General features: G+C 38.5%; 2 protein-coding genes across 2 annotated transcripts; one reads left to right on the plus strand and one right to left on the minus strand.

Moving 5' to 3' along the window:
- Nucleotides 1-7,814: 7,814 nt before the first annotated feature.
- LOC137956783 (uncharacterized) lies at nucleotides 7,815-10,185 on the minus strand. The gene is made up of 4 exons (XM_068804405.1): nucleotides 9,755-10,185; nucleotides 9,328-9,513; nucleotides 9,056-9,221; nucleotides 7,815-8,242 (listed from the first exon to the last, which is right to left on the minus strand). Exons 1-4 carry the CDS (start codon nucleotides 9,947-9,949, stop codon nucleotides 8,127-8,129), a joined length of 663 nt encoding a protein of 220 aa, XP_068660506.1. The 5' UTR covers nucleotides 9,950-10,185; the 3' UTR covers nucleotides 7,815-8,126.
- A 4,058-nt stretch (nucleotides 10,186-14,243) lies between these two features.
- LOC137956672 (nudix hydrolase 26, chloroplastic-like) lies at nucleotides 14,244-17,213 on the plus strand. Its single transcript, XM_068804250.1, has 6 exons — nucleotides 14,244-14,384; nucleotides 14,475-14,525; nucleotides 15,145-15,237; nucleotides 16,379-16,473; nucleotides 16,601-16,715; nucleotides 16,809-17,213. Exons 1-6 carry the CDS (start codon nucleotides 14,319-14,321, stop codon nucleotides 16,872-16,874), a joined length of 486 nt encoding a protein of 161 aa, XP_068660351.1. The 5' UTR covers nucleotides 14,244-14,318; the 3' UTR covers nucleotides 16,875-17,213.
- Nucleotides 17,214-26,971: the final 9,758 nt, after the last annotated feature.

Below are 26,971 nucleotides of genomic sequence, written 5' to 3' on the forward strand. Positions count from 1 at the left end.
TGACACTACTCTTTTGTTAATTATTTTGCATGCTGCATTTGATTGTTTATTATAGTACTAAATAGCATCACGTATTTGCGAATAAGATCGATCGATATCGTACGAATGGGTATTCGGTATAATTACAAATGCAGCAATGAGAATGAAGATTGTAGAGGAGAGGTTAATGTTTGTGATCTGTTTTTCTAGGACAACCAACATATGTTGCAATGAAGTCAGAATTATATGGCTTAGCAAGAGCCAGCTCATGGTTTTCTGTTTGTGTTTCTTCTTCATTCTCTACCAAAATAATGAGGGCATGACTTTGGACAGAAAATGGGAAAAGACTTGGCTCTGATCTGTTCCATTCTTTGATAATTTAGAAGGAGAGGAAGGGGGTCCCCCAATTGTTTGCCTCTATCACATGGAGCCTGACCTTAGCCTAGCTGATTTTAATGGAGATTTAAAAGGGACAGGAGAACTTATTGTCTTATTTCTACAAAGGTCAGTAATTTCAAGGAAATGTGATGTTGTTCCTCAGAACCAATACATGATTTAAACGGAGTGTTTTTATGTTCATACATTTATGATAAAAAGAAAAATTGCAAAGAGTGTAGTACTATTCATGTTTAACCCATTTTTTGCCTACCTTTGGAAAAATAAGTAGACCTCGAAGGCTAATAGATGTTGTGTATCTCTTTTCAGCACAGCCTTTCTTGGGTTTCTCTTAAACTAGGACACAACCTTTCTGAAACTAGGACCACAATGTTTGGAGTATTGGAGTTTCTTATGTTAAGATTAGAGCATGTAAAGGGTACAGTGACTAGTTGTGCTATAGCTAGGTTGGTGAAAACTGACTATATTAGGCCCAAAAGGGGAAAGAAAAAGGGAAAAGAATGAGAAAGTATGTCATACTGGGATATCCCAATGAGTTTCCCTATTATGAAAGATTAAGGAATAATGGGTAATAGCTCTTAACACCATAAAGAGAATTTCTCACTTTTATCTCTAGAGGTTTTCTCTTTTAGCTTAAGAGTCACACGACTATATCAGGCTAGGAAACAATCCCAAAGCTACAATGTGCAACTTGACTTAGGTGAAAAGTAGGCTAGTAAGTCTTCGTTTCAAGGGGAAATTAAGCTGACAAGGAGAGAAATGAGCTTTGGCAGAATTGAGGTATTTTTTGCATGAATTTCAAGATAAGTACATCAAGTTTACAATGCTTATTTATGGACAAATCAAGGATAAGCCACCCATATCCCCTATAATACACGAGTCCATGAGAATTTGCCACATAACCAAGGCAAATCTCATATTATTCAAATTCAAATGGGTCAAACTCCACGTGCCCTTATTTGTCTCAAACTATCATATTTCAATGCCATTTGGGTAGGAGGAACTCAAATTTTGAATTTGACTCAAAAGTGCTACTTGGCCAGTCAATTGGCTGTTGGCCACATGTAGGCAGGTATTAGCCGCATGTTGGCAAGTACTAGCCACACCCTGCCAAGTGCCTGTTGATCACCCAGCTGGTCACATGGGCGTGCGGGCCTGGGCTGTAGCAGCAGGATGCACACACCTTCGTGCCATGCTCATGTTTTTGAGTTGTGAAGGTGTTGTTGATGCCAGATGGTTTTTTTGAGGGCTTGGGGTTATCATACCAGTTTGCGAAGTCTTTTTTGATAATAACTCTCGTGTGGCCCTATTTAGCCCAGCCGTGCATGTATTTGTGTGTGGCACTTTTGATTGTATATCATACTATTAAAGTCCTAGGCAAGAGTATTTCCCATGAGGTCACCCATCCTAGAAATATTCTTGCCCAAGCTCGTTTAACTACAGAGTTCTGAGTCAGATACCTAACCAATACAAAACCGAAAAGACTAGCTGTTTAAGGTGCGGAAAACCAAGTACCTAACTCAGATTACAAATTCTAACAAGAGTGGATGGAACCATTCTGACACCCACCCCGCCCATTATGGAGCCACTTCTCACGGGATACGAACGCGGGCCGTGGCGTGCCTAGCTTTGATACCATGTTAAAGTCCTAGGCAAGAGTACTTCCCAGGAGGTCACCCATCCTAGAATTACTTTTGCCCATCGGTTTGTGCATGAAAACTTGTTCTACAAGTAAAAGGTAGTTCCAAGAATTTTGAAAAGTTCAATCTAAAACTTACCCATGAATTGATCCAATTGTTCTCAGCACTCCCCAATGTTTCACCACATTGGCCATGAAAGTTTTTTTTACCTCCTCCGTCGTGCAATCAACTGGTATAACTACAAACGTATCGTACTTCGACACTCAATCTTCTACCACTATAATGGAACCAAGGCCTTCAATTTTTTTAAGTCCAGAAATAAAGTCCATAGAAATGGACTCCCATGGCCTTTCTGGAATACGTAGGGGCTTGATCGAACCCCTTAGGTTTCCACCTTTCCACCTTATCTTGCTGAAAAATGAGACAAGTACGAACATACTCCTCCACATCTTGCTCCATTCCAGGCCAATAATAATTGCCTTTCAATAGAGCAAGTGTTTGTTTTTTTTCCCGAATGTCTAGCCCATTTGGTGTCATGACATTCTTGCAACAACTAGAGTCGAGGACCATCGTGTTTGGGAACAAAACGACATCCCCCTTTTGTGCACAAGATGCCCTCATTTAGCCAAAATTGACGTATACCTCCAAGAGCAACGATCTCCACCAAATTGCGAGCTTGCGAGTCTTACCTAAGACCCACTTTGATGTGATTGATCAATATGGTACAAACCTAGTTGAAATGAGCAAAAACTTTGAGTTTAAGTGTAGCCAATTCAGCTTTGAGGCTTAATGTGTCAGCTACTTTGTTGTTCATGTCGGATTTGTATTAGAGCAACATGTTGAATTCCGCTAGGAAATCTTGCCACCGAAATCTCTTTGGGTTAACCTTCTTTTGCATGAAGTAGTTAGATGTTACGTTATCCATCTTCACTACGAAACTCGACCCCAACAAGTAGTAGCGCTAAGTGTGTAAACAATGCATTATGGCCATCATCTCACGTTCTTGAACAGTATAGCACTGTTTCGTCTTGTTGAGCTTTCAACTCTCAAAAGTGATCGGATGTCCGTCCTGTTCTAAAACACTACCAATTGCAAAGTTAGAGGCATAAGAAGGTAGCTCAAAAGGCTTACTGAAATCAACAAGCTGGAAGATTGGTTCCTTATGACCACATTTTTTAGGGACTCATATGCTTCTTGGCATTTGCTCAACCAATGTCATTGTTGCTTATTCTTCAAGAGATCCATCAAGGGAGCCGCTAAGGCTTAAAATCCCTTAATAAATCTCCGATAGTAATTCATGAACCCAAGGAAGCTCCTCCGATCTGATACTTTGGTTGGAAGGCGCCATTCACAATTGCTTGCACCTTCTTCACGTCCATCCATATCCGTCATCCTCCGATCCAATATCCCAAAAAAGACACCTCTAATAGAGTAAATGAGTTTGTCTTTGTTTTTTTTTTACTAAAAGAGAGTTCTTTCGCAATACCTTCTTCATGTGTTGTGTATGCTCCTCCATGTCCCTATTATACACCACAATGTCGTCAAAATAGTAAGATACAAATTCATCCCGAAAAAGCTAGAAGATTTTGTTCATAAGAGTGCAAAAAGTAGCTGATGCATTCGTCAAACCAAATGGAAATGACAAGTTCATTGTGAGATTATTTTGAGCCTCTCACAAAATGATGGAATTTGGGGAGAAAATAAAAGAAATAAAACCTTAAGAGAAAATCTTAATCATCAAAATTTTAAAATATTATTAATTTTCATATTCTTTTTTATTTTCCATGTGTATCAAAACAAGAGTAACTATATTTCTTTTTCTTTTTCTCTCTCATTTCCATGGGCATCCTAACTGGAGAAAAAAAACCTTTTTTTCTTCTTTTCTCTTTTTTTTTTCTTTTTCTTTTCTCTTCACTTTTTGTGTTCCCAAAACCTTAGTTCATTCAAGATTGAAGATAAAAATTATTAAAAAAAAAGAAAATCATAGCTGTCATTGACATTACCACTCGTCCTCGTTGCTCCACTATGGAGTATTTCATGGATTCATGCAAATGATAGTTGTTCATGTTTTAATTCAACTAAAAAAGTGAAATAGGTAAATTTGTTGTATACCAATTGTTGACATTTGGGTAAGATAGGTCAAACAATGGTAAATTAAAGGTTTCTTCCATTTAGAAAGTTTTAAAAGATCACATTAGCCTAAATCTCAAGTTTTTAATTTTCAGCAAAAGTTGCTTTCACAAAGTAACAAAGAACTAATTAAAAACAAACATTATTATAATTCTCTTGAAATCTTTATTTTAAAAAATTATGAACTCATGTTACATGTTTGTCCACCTAAGAAGTTAGATATAAAATAAATTGAATATTTGCCAAAAAATTAATATTAAAACTACATGTTTAACCCTACTAAATAGATTCATTATTTCATTACCATTATGCACTTACATGTTCTTACAATTTTAAAATATTAAAATTAATATTTTAAGGCGCACCTTCAAATTGGTACAATTAGAAATTATGGCTTCGTTAGAGACTTTTCCAAGAAATGCTATAAAGGTATTTCTAGTAGAAATACATTTTTCAAGGACCATTAGTGCTTCATGTTTCCTGGAAAATACTTTTCTTGCTGAAAATTCTTATCAGAAAAACCATATAATTTTCCAAGTAAGGTTTTTCAGCCAAGATGGGCGGAAAAACCATATGAATTTTTTTTTAATAATTATTTCCCAATTAACGTTGTAATACTTTTAGCACAATACAAATTTTCATGGTAATTTTTTATTTGATATTTTATTTTACTAAAAAAGTATCGAATAAGTATAATAATGTATGAGATTGATTATTAATATCTATTTATTTCCCTATAAAAAAACACTAACGGGTCCATTTAATTTTTGTTAGAAATTTCTAAAATTTTCCATGTTATTTCTTAGTAAGGCACTAATAGAATTTTATTTGGAGGTTTCTTGGAAATGTGTATCCTAAGAAAAACATTTCTATCTTTTCTCGGGATATAAAATTCCAACCAGGGGCAATAACGGGACCTAATTTTTCATTGATTTTTTAAACCAATTTAATATTCATCAATTACATCAATATCGACATCAACATGTACAAATATGGTGGCACACTTACACTTTACACAAATAATTATTCATTAATTTATGAAAAAATTATCTAAATTTATTACAAAAACAACCATATTAAAGTAATGAATTGTCTATTCAATTGTAGGCGTTTCTCTCAATGAGAGAAAGAAGGTTGAACCTAAGTGTAAAGTTAACTGTACCTAGGGGTGGCACCAAGCCAAATCGTTCAAGCTCGGCTCGATAAAAGCTTGGCTCAGTTCAGTGTTTACTTGAATTTGGCTTAAACTCGAACTTGAAATAAGGCTAGTTAAATATAACAAGTGAAATTCAAGATTTTCCAAGTTCAACTTGTGAGCTCGTGAATTGATTCGTTAACATAAATTTTTTTTATGAAAATATCATTTACTCTAATTGTTTTCATCAATTCCCTCTTTAGTTGGTTAATAGTTGTTCTTACTTACCTCAAACCTAAAAAACGATTGATAGTCCAATTCTTTTGGGTTCCTCAACATCTAATGTGATTGTTTGTTAAAAAAATAAACACTATTGATGGAAGTATTTGCTATTTCTTTTAGGTTTTTTAAGTTGATTATTATACATTACTTCATTGCAAAGTCTTGGACTTCTCTGCAATAATTTGCAATTCAATGACACTAAGTGCATCACAATATTCTCTTTATTTATTTTTGTAATTTTTATATTTTTTATATTTTAAATGTAGGTTAAAGGTCGAACCTAGCTCAAACTCGATTAAAATTTTTGGACTAAGCTCGATTCCAATTTTAGGTGGATGGCTAAGCTCGAGTTTAAAGTATTTAGCTCAAGCTAAACTCGAACATATACAGGTTCAAACTTAGCTCGACTCGATGCCACCCTATCTACACCTATCTTTTTAATCTTTAAAAAAAAAATTCTATTTATAGGAATATTATTTATTTTGTTTTATTTACAATAATACTATCATTAAAATTTTATAAAAAAAAAAATATCAAAATAACTTCAACATAAAAGCCTAGGAAAATAAATACATATAAAACAAAAAATCAAATTTTTACAAGAAGATAAAAGAATCAACCGACCACTTGATCATATTACAAAGGGGGGTTTAGTCCACAATGAAGTGGAATGAATACCCCCGCATTACCTAGTTCGTCAAATAATGGCGTTAGTGTAGAAATAATTGAATTGAAGTGAGATTATACCATTTCATTCGCTCACGCGCGTTGCTTCTCCCCCCCCCCTCGCCCCCTTCGTCGTCGACCTTCCTCCCTCTTAGCCTCCCTCTCCTCTCCCTCTCGACCTTTGTCGCAGAGCACAGGAGGCTGAGCCTCTCGGCCTCCCTCTCTACTCACTCTCGGAGTACCGTCGGAGTGCCGCTTCCGTAGTCGTGGCCCGCTAGCCTGCTGCTGAGGAAGACGATGGTTTAATTTTTTCTAATTTAAGGAAAAAATTAAACCATAGTAATAAGAATAATAATTTATATTTTTTATTTATAAAATAATTATTTTTATTTATTTAATATATTTATTTTATAATTACTATTATAAATTAGTGATTTAATAGTCATAATTAAAATATTTTTAAAATAAATATTTGATAAATTATTTTCGTTTAATCATCCCATTGTTATAATTAATTAAACCAATGGTTTTAAATTTTGTGATAATATATTATTAATTATTAATACATAAATATATATATATATATATATATTATATTAAATTAGTGAGCTTTAATGTTAAAATATTTCTAATGTTATTACAAAATAATTTATTTATTTATTATATGCTGTTATTTTTAAATTTTTTATTAATTTTTAATCATTTATTCTAGTCACACATAATTATTGTATTAATTTATAATAAACTATAATCATTATATAATATAATATAAATTTTCGTTAATTAAGATATTAATATATTTTAATACTACACATTAAATCACTTTTAAGTGTAGTAACCATATTTATTTTACTTAATTATCTATTTAGTTATATGTTCTATTTAAGTATATTATAAAAAGTTACTCATTCTCTTGTTTATATCATACTTTTCATTTAGGGGCACTAACATTAAAATTTGTTTTCCGGTACACTTGAACTCGTCTACACTAATAAGTTAGAAGTTGAATAATTCATTTAAGTTTAATTCAATTTTTTATTTAAATTCAAGTTCATTATGAACTAACCCCCAAAAATGAAAGCTAATCTTGAGAAAAGGATGCTTCGTTTTTTCATTACAGGAGGTCTCAACCGTTATAAAAACATCCTTCTGTCGGTATCCCTTGCTTCTTCTCTCTTCCAATCTCATCGTCAACAAGCCAAGCCTTCCGAGCCTGCAATAACTGGCGTAAACCACGAACTTAACAGGCTCTCTCTCTCATGACAAATATCGGATACCATGCAGATGCAGTCGACGATTGAAACCACTGGGTAATATAAACCAGAAGAAAGATTTTTAATGATGCGACTGGAAAAAACAGAGTACTTGCAGAGCAGTAGTGACCGTCTTTGAGAAACAGGAAATGCAGAAAGAAAAAGAACAAGAAATGATAAATGAAACTCCTATTTTTCTTTCCATGTCCAAGAGGAAAGGGCCTAAAGCCCTACATCCCCAAACAGAGGAAAAGCGAAGCTCCAGGCAGCCTGTCAAATCTGACCCTGCATTACGTACAATGAGATGGAAACAGAAAAAACAAAAACCAGAGAGACATTAAACCATATTATTATTGCTAATGAAGACGAAAGTTTGTTCATGCATTGCAATGAGATTATGAAAACCTTATTTATGTACAGAAAAAGCTTTCAACAACACCCAGATTACAGTGTTCTGCCACTCTTCTGCGCTATAGCTGTGCTTTCTCCTTCATTCCTGACCCACTTTTTCTTTTCTGCTGCATCAGACCCCAAAAGATTATTTCTATGACTCCCTCTTCGTCTTTTAAAGACTGATTATTAAACCCATGAGACAACGCTTTAACTACAAAAAAACAAGGCACTTCTTTTCCTTTACAGAGGAGCTCAGTACGTCCAGTCCTGTGGCAGACCCATTTCAGGCGAATGTGGATATGGTTTGCCCTGCCTTCCCGGACCATCGTTTTTCATTGGCTGCTTTCTTGCTTCCGTGTTCTTCGTGCCTGAACCAGATATATCAAAACAAATAAGCAGAAGACAACACAGTCGACTATGCAAAACCTGATATGAAAATCACATGGCCAGAAATGCGTCCGATCCCTGGTTCAAACCTCTAGCAGCAAGAGCAGCATGACATTCATATCAGTTCTGAATGGCTACGGGGAAGACAAGGAAGTCAATTTCTTGGGTTAATGACATTTGATATCAAGATATAGCCAACTGGACATATTTTCATGAAAAAATTCTCACTCAAACAAGGAATAACAATGGTAGAATACAAACAGAAGGAGCAAACCAAGAAGCTATATATAGACAAAAAGGAACATCTCATAGTATATAATCCAACACCATTCCTGGAACAGTGATTATTAATGAAAAAAAAATGTAAATGCAGTACTGTTGTCGATTTTCATCGAAGAAAAACACTGGGCAAAAGTAACACACAACAAATCCCATCAAAAAATCAAAATCGTAGACACAGACAAGCCAGAAAATGTAAGTAAAGAAAGAAACGAGTAATAGCACCATGCATTTTCATTACTTTCGAGACTTTATGAATCATGATGGCAAAGGAGACCAAAAGGTTTAAAAACAGAACAACATTCAAGTGATCCAATGACAGTTTTCAGAACTTATCAAGCAAAAGAAAAACCCAAAGGGGAAGATGACCATCAAGGATTGCAGAAACTAACCAAACATAACCCCTGTCACCAGCAGCCAAAATACCTCCACTCATCAGCTGGATTCAATACACCTACCACTTTATAAAACTTAATTTGGCTCAAAAAACAGAAAAAGCCTAAGCTTTTACTTACCGGGCTTTCGTTTACTCTCGGCATTTATAACACGCGGCAGAAACACTCCCGTACCTCCATACTCCCTCGTCCCACTTCCACCAACTCGAACCGGCATGACCCGATTTAGCATAGGGTTTGGCTGCCGCTGCAAACCCCTAGCTCTCTCACGCTGAATGATCTCTGCCTGTAAACAAGAGCAAAGAAGAAGGAAAACGTAAACCCCCAAAATAGGACTCAAATGACAAAAGGAAACATGTGATAAGCAAAACAAACAGGGTGACTTTCCTTACCGGAGCTTGAACCAGTTTCCCTGGGTGAAAGTAGTGGTAGTGGTACAGAGGACCGACAATGGGAGGAAAATGGCTTCCCCCGAGACTTGCATGACCATGACCGTTACGCACATTCTGCAGGGCTTGAAAACCCAACCCGGTCTGCGCCGGTGGACAAAGAGCTCCGATTCGTACCGACTTTCTTAGCTGCTCAGGAAAAACGATTAAAAAAAAAAAAAAAAAAGATCAACACTTGCAAGCAGAAACCTTCCGTCTCTTCTTCTACAAGCAAGAAAGAGCACAAAACCAGTTTAGTCGAGGCAAGACAAAGTCACAACCGGTTTTTGCTGGCGGAGTAGTAAAAGACAGCGTAAATGGCGGAAACAAAAAGCACCGGAAATGGCAAAAAGTGTCGTCAACGCGGCAAACAGACAGAAAGTAAAAAAACCTCGAGGTTGCCGGGTGGAGGCCTGACGGCAGGAGCAGGAGAATCGAGCATGGCCAAGGCGGCGAGTTGTTGAGCGAGTTCCTCCACGTGAGTCAAGTCCGTCGGTTCAGAAACGGGCTTCCGGTGGTAGAACATCTCGTCGGGGAAGATGTCGGAAGGAAGGTAGAGCTCGCCGTCGTCCAGGTTTTCCGCCATATTTCGAACTCCCTCCCGGCAATTTTCCGGGAGACTTCAGCCTGGGGGAAAATGGCGTGAGGTGAAAAGAGCCAGCAAATTTAAGGATGAAGAGCGGTTCTTTTTTGGGGGAAAAAGGCTCTGCAAACGAGGGAGGGAGAGGAGTTCAAAACGACGTTACAGGTTTGTAGAGAGAGAAACTAAGAAACCCAAAGGCCAGGGCGGCTTAGAGAGAAGAGAAAGCGAGTGTACGCGGAGCATACTGAGGGGAGAGAGCAGGTCTGCGTGACCAAGAATCATATGTTTTTTGTTGGTGCGGGAGTACCGTACTCACACGTGACCCCGCAGTGGGCCCGCAATTCTCGCCGCCCGTCTGTCACCACGTTCCGGCCGTTTTGGCTCGGTTTTCTTTTTTTTCTCCCTTTGTTCTTTATTTCTTTCCTTTTATAAAAAGAAAATATATATTTTGACGGAAATACCCCGGGTAGTATTCTTGTAACAGTCATATCCAACGCGTAATTTTGGCATTGTTGAATACGTAGGTGACAAATTTGGGAATCCACTTAGGATTCCGTTACTTTAAAACGGAGTTCGTGGTTTCCGAGTTTGGGTCCTAGTTCCAACACGGAGACGTGAGAAGCAGCCATGACAATAGCTACTATTTTAAGTAACTGCACTTTGCCGCTCACTTTAGACTTTTAAAGTATGATGCCTCACTCGCTAGGGAAGCTCCCCCTTATGTCCTTGACTCTGAGTTGACTCGCTTGGAGTTCCACAAGGTGTAGGGATGCTTTTAGCTAACTAGTTAATTTAATTTATAAATTGATTTTATAAAAAATACGATCCTCAACTCAACTCTTTAAGGGTCATCATTTGTTCAACTCACAAATTTCAATTTTTTTATCGAAGTAAACGACTCACTCTTATGGAAGGCACAATAGAAATTATGATTATTTTTGTCATAAAGCTCACGAGTAATTTGTGTCGTTAGGAGAGAATCTCATTTAGAACATTATGAGTTGTAACGTAAAATGTTGCAACAAAAATTGGTTGTTGATGTTACAACAAAAATGTTGTAACATCTAGAGGAAGCTCATACTAGAACTCTTCAACAAGTGCAAGAAAAATACAATTAGTAACAACATTTTGTTGTGATGAATGACATTACTGAAAAAGGACATTTAACAATGGAAAGTGGATTTTGATGCAAAAAGTTGAAGATAAAAGGTAGTTTAGCAAATAACTAAACATTTCATTGTTAATGGGTATTTTTAATGACGAAACCTCTGTTTCATTAGTAAAATTATGGATGTTTTAACAAATAAGATGATTCATTGTTAAAAAAATTCAAAAAGGTTTGGACAAACTCTATGGATGTTGACGTTGTAACTCTTTTAGGATACAAGTTACAACTAGAAACAAAATCGAATTCTCATCATTCATTGTTTGAATGATTGGAAAACTCGTTCTATCTTGTTTTTTTTTTCAAAAGCTATGAACAGCTAGTCTTTTAATTTTAAATCTTTGATTGTTCTTGGAAATCATGTTTGCAAGGCTTTAAAGAAGGAATCCAACTCTAATTTATTTGTACGTTTTTAGGTACACCCTGTAAAATTCATGTTTTGGTACACCTTTCAAAAGAAAAATAATAATAATAAAAAGAAAGTGTTAAGAAAGGGAAATCACTAATGAGAAAACGAAAGCACGAAAACTTTCTTATTGAAAGCGTAATGCAGTCGGGGGAGACACAATCCTTCATCGGCGCTCCCCCCATTAATCAGTTCCCACTTTCGGCTGACATATCTTCTTTAGCTTCAACAAATCAAATTTCCAATCAAAGAAATTTCTACCTGCCCCGTCCCCGTCAGGGTAACCACTTCCGCAAATCAGAGAAAACTCCTCCTCGTCTCTTCTCGGAGCAATCTTTCGTGTAGAGGCGCCGTATATACCCAAAACAGTCGTATCATACCACACCGTGTCACACAAATGCTATACAGGATCCCTAAAAATTAAGATTAAAACATAGTGGAGAGCTTCAGCCTTTACTTCACTCTACCCGCCGCCGGCTTCCGTGGCCTTTGAACCGGTCCGGCTTTGGAACGGAACCCCTCCGTAACCGTGTCGTAAACGCACGAGTGGAACGGTACCGGTCTCTCCTTCGAAGTCAAACACTGCTCGCATATGATTGAGATACCGGATGACCGGTCGCCGACGACCATAGGGCTCGCGTATCCGTCGTCCAAAGAAGCGTACGCGTACGGATTCGTGGACAGCAGGTAGAGCTCCTTCTGCCGATGGAGTTCCAACAGCCTCTCGTAGTCCAACAACCCCAGCGGCGGGGGCGAAATTCGACCGAAGTCCGACGAAGGCGCCCTCGGGTCGCGTCGGAGGAGTACCTTCTCCGGCGAAAACAGAGTCGGCTGCTGATTCGCCGCCGATGCGTGTCGCCTCCTCCCACGCCTCGTATTCGTCCGCTTTAAGACCGCCTGAAAGAAACCGTCCTTCTCCCGAAAGATCTCGTCGAAATTCGTGTATTCGTCGATAGGTATCTTCTTCTTCTGTCTCACGACTAGAGAGACGGCGATCTGCTGCGGTGAAATACCGACTCTCTGTGCTATGAGAGCCGTGACGCCCCGGAAGCCCGTCGATGGATAGACAGCGATATCCCCGATGTCAGTCTCGCGCTCGCCGTCGTAGAATACAATCGGAAAAGAAGCGGAGGTCGACATTTCGGCCGCCTCAGCCTGTTTCCCGGCGAGAATTCGCGGATCCCGGCGAGATTATCGGAGAGAAAGAGAAAGCTCCTCCCTCGAAGAATTCCCGAAGAAGAGGGTCAATGATTAGGTGGGAGGAGGGCCTTTAAAACGCGGGGTTCAGGGCGGATAAGGTAATGGAATTAAGACGGTGGGGGTATTTCGGGAATTATATATATTTTCGGCTGTGACCGAGAAAGAAGGGGAACGGGAAAATCGGATACGAACAGACGTGCTCCGATTAGAGAGGTGGCTTGGGGACCAAGTTACAATTGGATTATCTATATTAGCGTGGGGCCCATCTGTAGAAGTGCCATCGTGGACCGGCCATGAACCACGTCAATTGTAATTTTGTAATTAGACAAAATTTTGGGGCATCAAGATTACCTAAGCTTTTCCTTGGAAAGCCAATTTATTAACAATTTCCTTGCTTCACCTAATATGTGCCTAATATTGTCCCATTCATCTAAATGAAGCAAAGTTCATGTAGGTCTTTACCAATTATAACCTAATATGGGCTCCCAACCTTTTACGTGACACTACCTAATATAAACCATTTTATATTATATCAGAGTATACCTAATCAATGTGCACTAAGATTAATTAAAATCAAGCACAAAGAAGTTGTAAATGAGTATGGAAACCAAATTATTCTAAAATATTGTCTTGAGTGTGATAGGTCAGAATGACAGTCATGCTTAAGCGACTATGAGATCAGTGGAATTCAATAAATATGATTTTTTTAATAAAAATTTTAAGTATCTATGAGATTGGTTGTAATCTTATCTTACCTGGGGCTATAAAAAGTATATAAATAAATGAAATAAAATAATTTATTTTATATATCATTCTATTTATATTTTATATATCAATATATAATATTATTAATATTCTGAATAAGTTGCCTTATAAGAAAAAACCATTCTAAAATATAAATATTTTTTAAAAAAATATATACATATATATATTTATGAGAAAAAGAGGCTTGAATTAGATTTTATCTCAAACATATATTTAAAATAAAAATTTATTCAACAAATCTTATATATAATAAGATAATTGGTTAACCATTATTCATTTCCATTCTATTTAATAAACTGTAAAAAATATTAAAATGATTATTTTATATATAAAAAAATTATCCCATTCTCATTCCACTTAATAAACAGTAAATGAAAATCAGGTAAATCGGTAAAATCGATATACTTGATCTTGGTGTAAGTTTAGGTGCGGGACGGATTTTGGGGGAAACAGGCTAGACGTCTTTTTCTACTCCATACCGTAGAAGACTTGATGTCACGGGAATATCCTTGTAGATTTAGAGAAAAATCGATACTGCCAGGTCACGTTATCCGACTATCTGATTGTTCTAGTCAGGGGCATTTTCGTCATTTAAATAGGAAAGATTATCTGCTCTTGCGCTCCGATCCTCCTCGGCTGCGATGGTTTCTCTTTGTCGATCTGTTCGCTCAAATCCTCCTCTAAACTGCCGCACTCTTCTCCCCACTTCCCAGAAAGCAAAACTATCCTTCCCGTTTAACACTCTGAAATCTGTAAAATTAGTTGATTTGTGCCTAGCGAGACCCCAGCGGTTTAAGCTTGTTTTCTGCTTTTCCTCCTATTCGTCGTTTTCTACCATGGAAGCAGCACCTGAAGGTTACAGGAAGAACGTTGGCATCTGTCTAATCAATAGTTCGAACAAGGTGTTGTTTGCATATCTTTTCGTATTAAATATTCTTTCTAGACTGGCTTCGTTCCTAGATTTTGAATTTGCGCGGTTATGTTTTCTTTAGATTTTTGGAGCGTCGCGGCTTGATATCCCAGGTGCATGGCAAATGCCACAGGTAGATCCTATCTGTAGTTTTTCTTTTTTAGTTTTGTCTAATTTATCGTTTTTCTTGTTTCAACTTGTATTTTCCTTTGGAATTCGGATATAAATATTTTCCTTGGATGATTAGACGTGCACTTCATTTCTTATTGGCACGGACTTGATGCCAGGGAGTCATCGTTGGAATGTAGCTACAATTTTTTTTCGCTTGACTTTTGGAAGACAGTCATAAGTTGCTTAGTTTCCAGTACAGCGTCGATGGTTTATTCACCTTTTATCCGAAGGGCAGATGTCTTCCTTTGGATTTTGAAGCTGTGTGTGGAACTGCGTGAGAAGTTGGAAGTCATTATTACATCTTGTGTGTCTCCAAGTAATGTGGCCGAGTTCCCAAATTGATGCTCGAAAGTGCAACTAATACATTCTTTTTGACTTTTTCTACAAGTTTTTTGTTGTGTCTGGAAAGAATTTTCAGTTAGAACCCATGAGTTCATGGTCTTCTAGAGTATCATAACACGGAAAGAAAGTTGTTATAAAACCTTAGTTTACCTTTTTCTTCTCCATCTTTCTGGAAGAAAAAAAAAACTGATTTCGTTAAGAATTATAAAAATGTCCCCTTATGAACCTTTGATATACAGGGTGGTGTTGATGAGGGGGAAGATCCCAGAGAAGCGGCTATTCGGGAGTTGAGAGAAGAAACTGGAGTCACTTCCGCGGAAATGCTTGCTGAGGTTTAAGTCTAAAACTACGTTCTTATTGATCTTAGTTTTATTTCTTAAAATCTTTATTTTCATTGTAGTGTTCTACCTAACTGTATTCTTCTTAAGATTTTATCTTGTTAATTATCTTTTGTTTCAGTGCAGAGGGGTGGGCATCTGGTAATTGTGTGGAGTTGGGTGGACATTTGTGTAAAATGTTCAATAATCTCATACTTTGAACCTTCTTCTGGTTCTATTTTATTTTTTTGATCTTTTTAGATGTGTAGTGAAGAGCTGCTTTAAGAGTGGGTCATGAGTTAGTTACACCTATCTTTGGAACAAAACCTCTTTATGTGAATCCAAGAGATTCTGCAGTAAAGAATAATCTAGTTATCCTGTACGGTATTTTGATCTGAAGCTGATTCACAGTGTTGTGCACGTAACTTGTGAAAGTTATGGGCCATAGCTAAGATCCACATGTTGGGTTCCCCACAGCTTCTATTTCTTGGACTTTGGTTGGTATGAAGACCTGAACTCTGAAAATTATGATCTACCTTATTATTTATAGTGTATGTGGACGTAGAAGGAGGTATTTCTTGGTCAATGTTTGTGTTCCAAATCAACAAGAAGATGCCAAAAAGCAAAAGAGAGTTCCTCTGAGCATTCACACAGTTTCCCAGGTAGACAAGTCTAATCTGGGTCACCTGATAATAGTTTCCATCTAATATAGCAAACTCTAGCCAGCATTTCTTCTGCTTGACTAGGTTACGTGAAAGCTTTGAATGAGGTCAACCTCAAGCTTGAGCTTCATACTCTGTATAACAAACTTTAGGATATATTGATGGGCCTGCACTGGTGAAGCCAACTGTAGTCTGCTATTCATGGAGCTAACTTAATCTAAGTGAAGCACATTCACGATGTTCTTGAGCCTACAAACTGGAGGAGTTGGGATTTGCTGCACCATGGGATGTGGAGCTCAGTCTGCTGTTAAATTTACTTTATTGCTCAAGAACAGTGTGATCTACAATTTTTCTTAGATGAATTCTCTATCTAGAAAAGATGCACATGTTTTTCTGATTATAGACCTCAAAGCAATTTACTTGTTATGCAATTCGCCCACATCAAATGCATAATGGATTAGAGACAGTTATTTTAACTGCATAAATGTTTGCAGGTTCCATATTGGTTGAGTTATGATTTCCCTCCTGATGTAAAAGAAAAACTCAATAAACAGTGGGGAACAAACTGGAATGGGCAAGCGCAAAAATGGTACGCACTTTCGTATCTCACTCAAATTGCTACTCGTACCTCATATTTATAAGGTTAGCCTGACAATTTGAGAAAGGAAAGATTAGGTGTTTTCGTAAAGTCTTATGGCTTTTGGACCCATTTGCAGGTTTCTTTTCAGATTTACAGGGAAGGATGAGGAAATCAATCTTTTAGGTGATGGAACTGAAAAAGCAGAATTTGGAGAATGGTCTTGGATGACACCCCAACAGATAATTAATCATGTGAGTTCTTTCCCGGGCCTTGTGCTTCTATCTTTCCACTGGTAATAGAAACAGCAAAGTGATGGTGATGGTCTCTCTTGTTGTTTTGATCAGGCTGCGGGCTTCAAGAAACCCGTATATGAAGAAGTTTTAAAGGTTTTTGCCCCATATTCGCATTAAGATTCAATCCGATGGGCATGATCTTGGAGTCCTCTTATGCAGATTAAACGATATTTGTATTTTCCTGTCAAACACAAGTTCATTCTGCATCATCTTGGATAGAAGTGCAGTCTTGGTTACAAGTCGTGATTGGTTACTGCCAAATAAATTTCAATCTTGAGGAGCCATGTTTGTTTTAAGTTCCTGATTATGACTGGAGACACTTGACAGAACTACTGACTGTGGCCAACACCATAAGGTACCATAAAGAACATTGGCTAATTATGCATCATAACTCTTCTGGTGATATATACGGGGTTTGACATGTTAATGGATATGGATGAGGTGACCCTTTTTTAAGCTTATACATCACGATCAGAAATGTTGAGAACAAGTCTGATGTGATTTAAATTTTTGCAATGAATGGAGTAGTTCAGTTGCATTAGGTTGGTTGGATTATCTTGTTTAAGATCCGTTATCAGATCTCTCTTTTATCTCTTCATTATACGGCATTTTGTTGGATAGTAGTAAATGTACTCAATTGAATTATGCAGCTTTCTTCCATTAAATAACTGTTGAAAAGACCGGTGATTCCCGAGAAGAGCTTCCCAAATTTGGTGGTTTCATTTATTAAAGTTGTACGAGACTATAGGAGACAAACAACAAAGAATTGGACACTTTTGCTTCCTTTAATATGTTCATGCTATAATTTTCGAGTTTCAACAGAGACTCGCTATAACTTGGTCGTACTGCGACGTGTGGAAGGAGAAGAAGTGGGTGGTGGTCGTTGGCTGAGCCAAATTGTTAAGCAGCTCCAGTAACGCAGATGCTATTCTCGTTCATCCGTAAGTTACTATTGCTGTCCTTAAAAAATCATCACGAGAACACAAAAGGGAAAAGTAGGGAAAAGTGAAAGTGATAGTGAATTACCTAGTGTAAGTAAAATGAAAAGTGAATTATTTTTTCGTATTAGTGTGTTAGATCATTAGAAAATACTTTCCTGTATTAGTGTCCAAAATGAAAAATATAGTGTAAACAAAAGAATGAGTTACTTTTTATATTATACATAAATAAATCATATAACTAAACAAATAATAAACTTAATCAAACATGGTTACTTTTATAATAAGTAATTTAATTTAATATTAAAACATATTAGTATAATAGTTAATTAAATAATATATTTCATTAATAAATTCAGATAGATTGCAGTTTAGTTTAAATTAATACAATAATTATGTGTTAAAATTAACTGGTACACTCATTAATTATAAAAAATAAAATACTTAAACAAAAATATTATAATGTTTAGATACTTGATCAAATATTAACTTTAATAATATTTATCACTCTTACATCACTAATTTAATATAATAATAACATTAATGAATATAATAAACAAAATAAATATATTATTTTATTAATGACATAAAATAGATTTTAACGTAGTATAAATTAAATATATATTTCCACAAAATTTAATATATCTACTTTAATTAATTAAAAAAATAGAATAAAAAATAATAATTTCTGTACAATTTGCCAATGGCGTGGTCTACGGAGAGGTGGGATTTGAGTATGCTCCACTCGGAGGAGGTGGTGCAACTCAAGAACAACAAATTCAGTAGAGAAACCGTGGAGGTCGTGGGCTGTGGGGTAGGCTCTGTATGGTGAATGTGAACGGGAATGCGATCAAAGAAGGAATTGTTTACAATGTAGTAAAGGATCAGTGGGAAGAGAAGCTGAGAGGAATGTTGGGTGTGAGGAAGGTGTAAATCTTTAAGGAAAAACTCTTTATTCACCACGATTATAACTTAAGATTACAAAGGTATTTATACACAAAATTATAACAGAAGAATTCTATTTCTGGCTTGGTGATCCGTCGGTTGTGGTGATGGAAGCCTGGTCAGCAGCTCCCCCCCCCTCCCTAAGTTGAGCATCGGATTGGAATAAACTTGAAGTTTGGAGCGAAAAAATTCAAAGAGAGTGTGTGGAATACTTTTGGTGAAAATATCGATAACTTGCAAGTGAGATGGCACATACTGCCTATGAAGTTTGTCAGCAACAACAAGTTCTCGAAAGAAATGATAATCTAACTCAACATGTTTGGCACACTTGTGAGAAACTGGATTGGAGTTGAGGAAAATTGCACTTTTGTTGTCACATAAGAGCAGAGGTAGTTGTTGAATAAGAATATGTAGATCGTAAAGGAAATGCGTAAGCCAAATAGTTTTAGTTGCAGTGTGCGCAAGAAAACGATACTCAGATTCACAGCTAGAACGTGATACCGTAGCTTATTTTTTAGCACTACAATAAATCAAATTGTCTCCAAGATAAATGGAGTAACCAAATGTGGAGTGACGAGTATTAGGACAGTCAGCCCAATCAACATAAGAATAAGCAACTGAAGTACCAAAAGTAGCAGATGGGCAAAAGGTAAGGCCAAAGTGAAAGGTGTCTTTGACATAACGAAGAATATGCTTAATAACAAGAAAATGATCTTCAGTAGGAGCATACATAAATTGGCTAACAGAGTTGACCGCATGGGCTTAGTCCGGGCAAGTGATGATCAAGTATTGAAGGGCGCCAACGAGAGACATGTAAAGAACGGTCCAAAAATAGAGAATCATCAACGGACAGATGCTATGAAATGACCATAGGCGTATGAACTGGTTTGCTATCAAGTAGCTGAGCTCGAGTAAGAATATCCCATGCATATTTGAGCTGACTGATAAATAATCCATTAGTAGTTAGCGAAGCTTCAAAGCCAAGATAGTAACTGAGCGGTCCCAAATATTTAGTTGTAAACTTAAAATTAAGCTCACAAGTGAACCTAGTGATAAGAGATGAGTTGTTGCAAGTAATAATTATATCATCAACATAAAGGAATAAATATATAGTGTCTAAATGTTTATGAAAGACAACAGAGAAGTGTCAACACGACTGGAAGAAAATCCAAGTTGAGTGATGAAGGATCTAAAGCGCTGGAACCAGCCACGAGGAGCTTGTTTGAGACCATAAAGAGCTTTATGCAACTGACAAATGTGATGAGGAAAACGAGGGTCAATGTACCTAGGAGGTTGTTCCATATACACATTTTCAATGAGAGTACCGTTGAGGAAAACATTATTGACATCAAATTGGTGAAGAGATCATTTGTTGGTCATAGCAATAGAGAGCACAACTCGAACACTTGTAGCTTTTACCACAGGGCTAAAGGTTTCAGTGTAGTCAAGATCAGTGACCTAAGTGTAGCCCTTGGCAATGAGGCATGCTTTAAGACACTCAATAGATCCATTAGGCAGGTATTTGATCCAAAACACCCATTTGGAGCCCACAATATTAGTGTTGGCAGGTCGAGGGACTAAAATCCATGTCTGATTATTTTGTAGTGCTTGAACTTCTTCATCCATGACAGCAAGCTAAGTAGGATTCTTAGCGGTAGATTTGAATCCTTTAGGCGCGGTAGAAACAAGGAGAACAGAGAGAAGTCCAGAGGAGCCCACGATACTGTGGTAGAATTTGTGACAACAAACTGAGGTGGTTGCGTGAGGGTTTTGTCCACATAGTTGAAGAGATTTTGACTTTCCAAAAAAAGAAGAAGTTGATTTTTTTCACAGGAGATATGTTGTGGAAGAGAGTTTAATGGTAATCATATGGATGAGGGTATGAAAAGGGAATATGAGAAAAGGATTCAACGGTAATATATCTATATATCTATATATATATATGTGTGTGTGTGTGTGTGTGTGTGTGTGTGTAAACCGAGTTGGGTTCAAGTTTGAACCACAGATCGACCTGAGTTCTCGTGTGTGGGTTGGTTAACCCATGGCCCCAATGAGCTTACCCCTTGTGACTTCAAAATTTTTTCCAGGATACCAATTTCAGTGGTCCCTCAAAAAATAAAAACGATGTTGAGAGCACAGTTCTGGTTGGAGGATCCCACGATGGTTCAAACAGGAGATGTTTGCCAACTTGTGAGAGGAGTGCGGAGGAGTTTGAGACTATCAATATGGAGTAGCAACAACAACTTGACGATGCCAAGAGCCTCGATGACTATGAGAAGGAGGTGGGCGGAAGAGAAGGAAGCTATGAGACATCATGTAAACGAGGTCAACGGAGGAAAGAGATACGATCAATGGCCTTCGCGTCGGGACTAATATTCGAGGGGCGGTGACTATGCCGGTGCAGAGCAACAGAAGCAGGGCAACTATACGCAGAGGAGATGCTTCTCGCCCAAAAAAATGGTGATAAAAGAAACAAGAGATCGACCTGCTTTGATACCATGTAAATCTTTAAAGAAAAACTCTTTATTCACCACGATTATAACTTAATATTACAAAGTTATTTATACACAAAATGATAACAGAAAAATTCTATTTCTGGCTCGGTGATCCGTCGATTCCAGATCGGTGATCCATCGGTTTCAGTTCAGGGACCCGTTGGTTGCGGTGATGGAAGCCTGGTCTGTAGGCTTCAGTTTTAGTGCCGTTCATAGAAGGGGCATGTAGGTCTCTGAAAGAGGAAACAATTTACTTGGTGGACGAGGTGGTGGATACCGAAATCGGAGCATTTCAAGGGGACGTCAGTGATGGAATCAGAGCATTTTAAGGGGGCATCACAGGTGACGGCAGGGTTTGTGCCATCCGAGGAGAGGGTGCTGGAATCATCGTCGAGGATGTGGGTGGTGGAGCCATTGTTTGGGATGCGTGTGGTGGCTGTCCATGTCTTGCCCAAAATGAGCAGGCCGTGATTTTATTTTTCTTTGTTTTGTTTATTTGATCACATTGCATCATGGGGAAGAATCGTAGAAGAGACTCTAGAGAGAGAAGAAATCAGAGAGGACATTGAGGCCAGAGAGGGCGATGGAGCTGCGGCAGAGAGCGTCGACGCGAGGGAAAGTGGATGAACTAGGATTATGTTGGGAATCCTGATTCACCCAATTTACTCAAGATCAAGTTTAAGTGAATGAACGAGTTCATCCACTTGAACTTGCCTGCATGTACGCGCAATAATTCGTTCGGGCCAAGTGATAGTGTAATCACTTACACTTTCACTTATCTGACGTGTACAGTAAAAAACCCTTTATCTCTCGCTAGATGATCTATTTTTTCTATAATACTATTCCTACAGAAGGCAGAAGACATCTTTTTTTGTGATTACAACACTGCTATGCATTTGATCTTAAATTGTTTTCCTCTGACTAGGTTATGGTTTAGTTGAAGGTATGTATCTCTAGTCTAAACAAGATTAGCCTCTATCACCAACTCCACTCTTACACTACAGGTTGGGTTCTATTGATGTAAACAAGGAGTTGATCAGTTAAACTACTACATAGCTTGTGAAATTAAATCCGGTTTCTTGAATTATTAACCCCTAAGAGTTTGCTTAATTGATTTGGGAATTTGATGAAAATGGGAAGGAGTACTTCAAAATGCCTCGTCCATGGTTCATTTGTAGAAAGAGGAATCGTCAAACATACTGATTATTTCAAGAAAGCTTATTGTTGGTTCACTATGGATCTAGGGTGACAAAGTTGGTTGGATAGAAAGCTTCAACCAAGCCTTTGACTGATTAATTGTGAGAAACATGGTTTTGCCTATGGATGAAACCATCATTTTTGTTGGCATGAGATACTCCAAGGGAGGACTTCTTCCAGATCCGTACAAACAGAGGAAGAGGTCCTCCGTAACACCAACTTAGGAGATGATTTGAGAGACCATAATTAAATCTAAATATATTTTTTGTATATAAATACGGATGTAAGTAAATGAAATGAATTGAATAAAAAAGAAAGATTTTTCTGAATGTCTACATGGTATCAAAGCGGGACTGTTCGACGACGAATGCAGGAGAAAAACTCCTGCATCCAATGACAATACAGGGAGAACATTCCCGTTCTTTTTCCCTGTGTTGTGCTTCCTGCTGCGAATCCGTTTTCAAAAGCTCCTATCATTTAGTCAACATCGGATGCCACATCAATTATGTTATTGACTAACGTTATGCCTCGCTCCATCACTTATGCCTCATCGGCCGACTGACTCGTCTCGCCCGTAGACTGCTCCCATATCTTGTTACCAAGCGCGGTGCCTAATTTTTTCAATGTTTCGGCCCACAAGAAGTCTCTATGGACCTCCGTCGCGGGCATCTATCCCAACGACGAGTTTGAGACTGCCACGGTCGCTCCGAAGACTAAGACTGTTATGGGGCAAACGACGTTGACGGTGAGGCGGAGGAGGTTCTCCTCCGTGGAGATCTTCCCTTGGGAGGAGACCCAAGCCCCTGTGCTAGATCTCGGATCATGGTCACCGGTTTATCAAACCTCCCTCCGTCGATACCAAGTTACACACATCCAACACCTTCATGCTTTTGTCCAAATAGATCGTGAGGGACTTCTCCAATTCGGCCAGCTTCAGATTGGAAATCAAAGAGCTTCCGCCAATGTCTTGGGTGGCGATTTCGTCAATGGGTGGGGGAGTTTGGACGAAAAGAGGAAGCGAGAAACTCTCTTGCTTTGGTTTCTTAACTTATTTTGTTGCTTGTCTTTGTTTATTTCGTCGCTTGTTTTGTTCATGAGGAAATATAATGAGGAAAGAATTAGGGGTTCCTTTCCTGAGGATTTTGGGTGGGAAAGAAGATGGAGTGGCCAACATCTTTGAATGAGTATGACAAGCTTGTCATAAGGATGAACATGCCTAGGGTTGTTTGAAATTTGATAGAAACGCATCTGTCTTTGTGGGCTGACACGTGGACCGCATTAAATAAAAGTTCAACACGACTTTTATCAATGCAGTTTGACTCGGCCAAGATCAAACGAGACTTGACCTGGACCAGATTCGGATTAGACTCAACTTGGACCAGATTCAGACCAGACTCAGACCAAGACTCAACCCGAACCAGATTCGGACTAGACTTAGACCAAGACTCAACCCGAACCAGATTCGGACCAGACTTGGACTTATCCTAGGTTGTCGAGATGTATATCTCTGGCAAAGATAAGATGAGGTATTTAAATAGCGATCTCCTTCGATATTCTTTGCTCGTGGTTGAGTTGACCACAAGAATGACTAAAGTTTTGCCCAAAGCTTCAACCCTGACCCAGACCACCAACATTACTACTACGTATGTTGATGGCAATGACACCTCCCAGGTGTATGATCTACGACAACATGTAACACCGGTAATTATCTTGAAAAATTCTACAATAATCTCGAGGGCCTCTGGAGTGAAATAGACTTCCGTTGACTGAACCCGATGGTGCGCTCAAGAGTAGATATATGTCCTAAACCATATCTAACCACGGAGAAAAACCTTTGAAGCCAAAATAATTCAATTCCCATTTGTTAAATCTGAAGACTAGTTGACAAATATACTTACAAGAATAGTATACGAAAAGAACTTCTACAAGTTACTCAATAAGTTGGGCATTAGAGATCTATGCGTACTAACTAGAAGGGGGACTGTTGGCGTGAGATCATCCAGATGAGTATTTTTTTCAGATCCGAGAGACCAAAATTAAATCTAACTATAATTTTTGTTTATAAATATGGATTCAAATAGCTGAAATGAATTGAATAAACAAGAATTTTTTTACTGAAAGTCTACAAATTTAGAATCTGTATGAGATGGAGGAACCATTATAGCCCATTGCCATTTCGATTGCACAGGTAGAAAGCCGAACTCGTGGCTTCAGAGCTCTGTTTGCCAGAGTTGTTTGGATAATGAAGGGGGACTGACGGTGAACCAGCATATAAGGGTCAAGGGGTTTGATAATTGGAGACATTACAGACATTGCAGTGAGATAATGAGCCTGTATTTTTCCCGAGACTTTCGATGCAGTATTTATCTGTGATATGTAGATAATATAATATTTTCCGTATTCCCATTGTGTATTAAAATTAGTTTCATTCTAAAATGACTAATTAATTAGAGGCATTGTTCAACTTTATAATTTTGTTAATTTTTTTAATACTTATTGAGTATTTTTTTCTCCGTTAACGTCGTGTCGAGAACTACGAAGTTAGAAGGCTTGGAAAAGGAGCTGAGATTTGGTGACATGGGGTGGGACGGGTTTTCGATTGTTTGCCGGAGACACGGGGTCAATCTGATCAAAGATAACAGCGAGGCTACGGCCTATATGACGCCAGTCTCCTTCCTCAGCGCCGAAACGATCCGGAAAGATGCTTTGAAGTTAAACGCTTGGGGCCAGGAGGCCTCGAGTTTGAGCAAACCGCGTGCAGCGCAGTCCTTGGAAGAGCGTCTTCTGACAGTGCCTGCCACTATCAAATCTGGAGGCTCCATGGAAACGGAAGAGACGAAGAAAATTTCTCAGCTGGATTCCATTCAAATCACCAATTATCGATCCATACACTCGTCAGCCCAACATCTCGTACGCGTATCCATCGACGTCTCAGTTTGAAAAATTCCATCCCATCGTCGTCGTCCTCGTCGCCTGAAAACAGAAAGGAAGGAAGAGCAACCCATCAGATCAATCATCTCAATTGCCCTCTCCGCCGAGCACCAGCCGCTACTAAATACCGGCTTTCTGCAACAAAGTCTGATCAAAGATCATCTGTACAGGAATCCACATGGCGTTTTCTCCAGATTACTAATTATACCTTTCAAAATCGAAGGAGCAGGAAAATATTTCCAATTCCATCCGTCTCTCAGGCGCGTCGGGAAGAAAAGCAGTCAACTCGAGAACCGCTCAGGCGGTCGCCGGTAATTTGCCAAAACAAGCGGTGGTTAAGGAAGAATATTTCCAAATCCAGGGGCATCGTCGTCATTTTGACTAATTAAAGAGAGACAGCTTCGAAGGTGGCATAACGGTAAACCTCAAGGTTTCATTTGGCGGAAAAATCCCACTGACGTAATCCTTGAAGATTCGGGAGCCAGAGTGGAAGATCCGAAGCCGCCATGCATCAATCAGATTGGCACGTGTCGAATCTGAGGGCCCGTGTCGAGGGTGACGCCAGGGAGAAATTATTCTAGCTCGACGGCGGCGGAGGGATCATTGATCCGCTGTTCTAGCTCAGAGTCTCTCAATCACTCCGCCCAAACGTCTGCAGATATTAAAGTTCCAAGTTCCAACTCTTTATTTTTCTTCTTTGTTCTGGTTCGGTACGTGGGTTCTTTACTCAAGATATCGAAGGTTTATAAATAGGATAAACGGGGATCAAGTTTCCTGGTATCTTCGATCTGCTGTGGGAATTGGGTCACTGGGCGTCTGTAACAATGGCGTTTCGGTTCTCGCTTTTCTGCATGGTTCTACTGCTGGCTCTAACTCTGGCTGTGGAAGTGTCATGTGGTCTGTTAATATTTTTCCCTTTCTGTAAAATCTTTCTTCTACGTCAGAAGTTGATTCTTTCTCTCATTCAAGAAATATGGAATTCATGCATGTTTCCTCCTGTAGAGCTCATTAACGAAGTTTCTTCGTTTTGTCTTTCAGACTATGGAGAACAAGGGCCTGTTGCTGTAAGTGCACCAACAATGAATTACAGCAGAAAGGTTTGTCTATCTCCGGCCGCTTGTAGCCGTGCTTCTATCATTCTTTAACTAGTGCTTCAACGGTGCTTATGCTGCTCCCTTTGTCTCCTGCTGTAGATTTTGGTTAGCTTCGATGAAGTGTTGCAGGGTCTCCGGCGGTCGGCTCGCCCCAGCGACGGGAGAGTTTTTAACTGGAACTTGAGGAAAGTTCCGTCAGGTCCCGATCCTCTCCATCACAATCGCAGCCCTAAGAAGCCTCAAACTCCATGATTGTCAACCAGCTTTTGTTCTTCTGTCTTTTTCCGCCCTTTTTATCCATGCAGCCCTTTCCGTTCTCTACGTGGACTCCTGTGAAACGGTTTCGAACGTGCTCTTCGTGAACCAGAGAAGTAAATTGAAGCAATAGTCGTTCTGCCTCCAAGTGTTTTTGTTTTTTTTTCTCTTCTAACTTCAAATCGAGCTGAAATCAATCTAATATCTGACAAATCGCTACAGTCCCGTTAACTCGCATTTCGAGCATTACTTCAAACCTTCTTCCTCGTTGGACGTATTAATCGACGAAATGGGATTCTGTGAGTGTTTATTGAGTTCCCGTTTAAATCTTATACCAAATATTGTCTAAATTTCTGAAA

Source organism: Aristolochia californica, unplaced genomic scaffold, assembly GCF_029961685.1.
Source record: "Aristolochia californica isolate CCGP_79_NKW_82.1479 unplaced genomic scaffold, dmAriCali1.0.hap1 SCAF_2, whole genome shotgun sequence".
NCBI classification, from domain to species: Eukaryota; Viridiplantae; Streptophyta; class Magnoliopsida; order Piperales; family Aristolochiaceae; genus Aristolochia; species Aristolochia californica.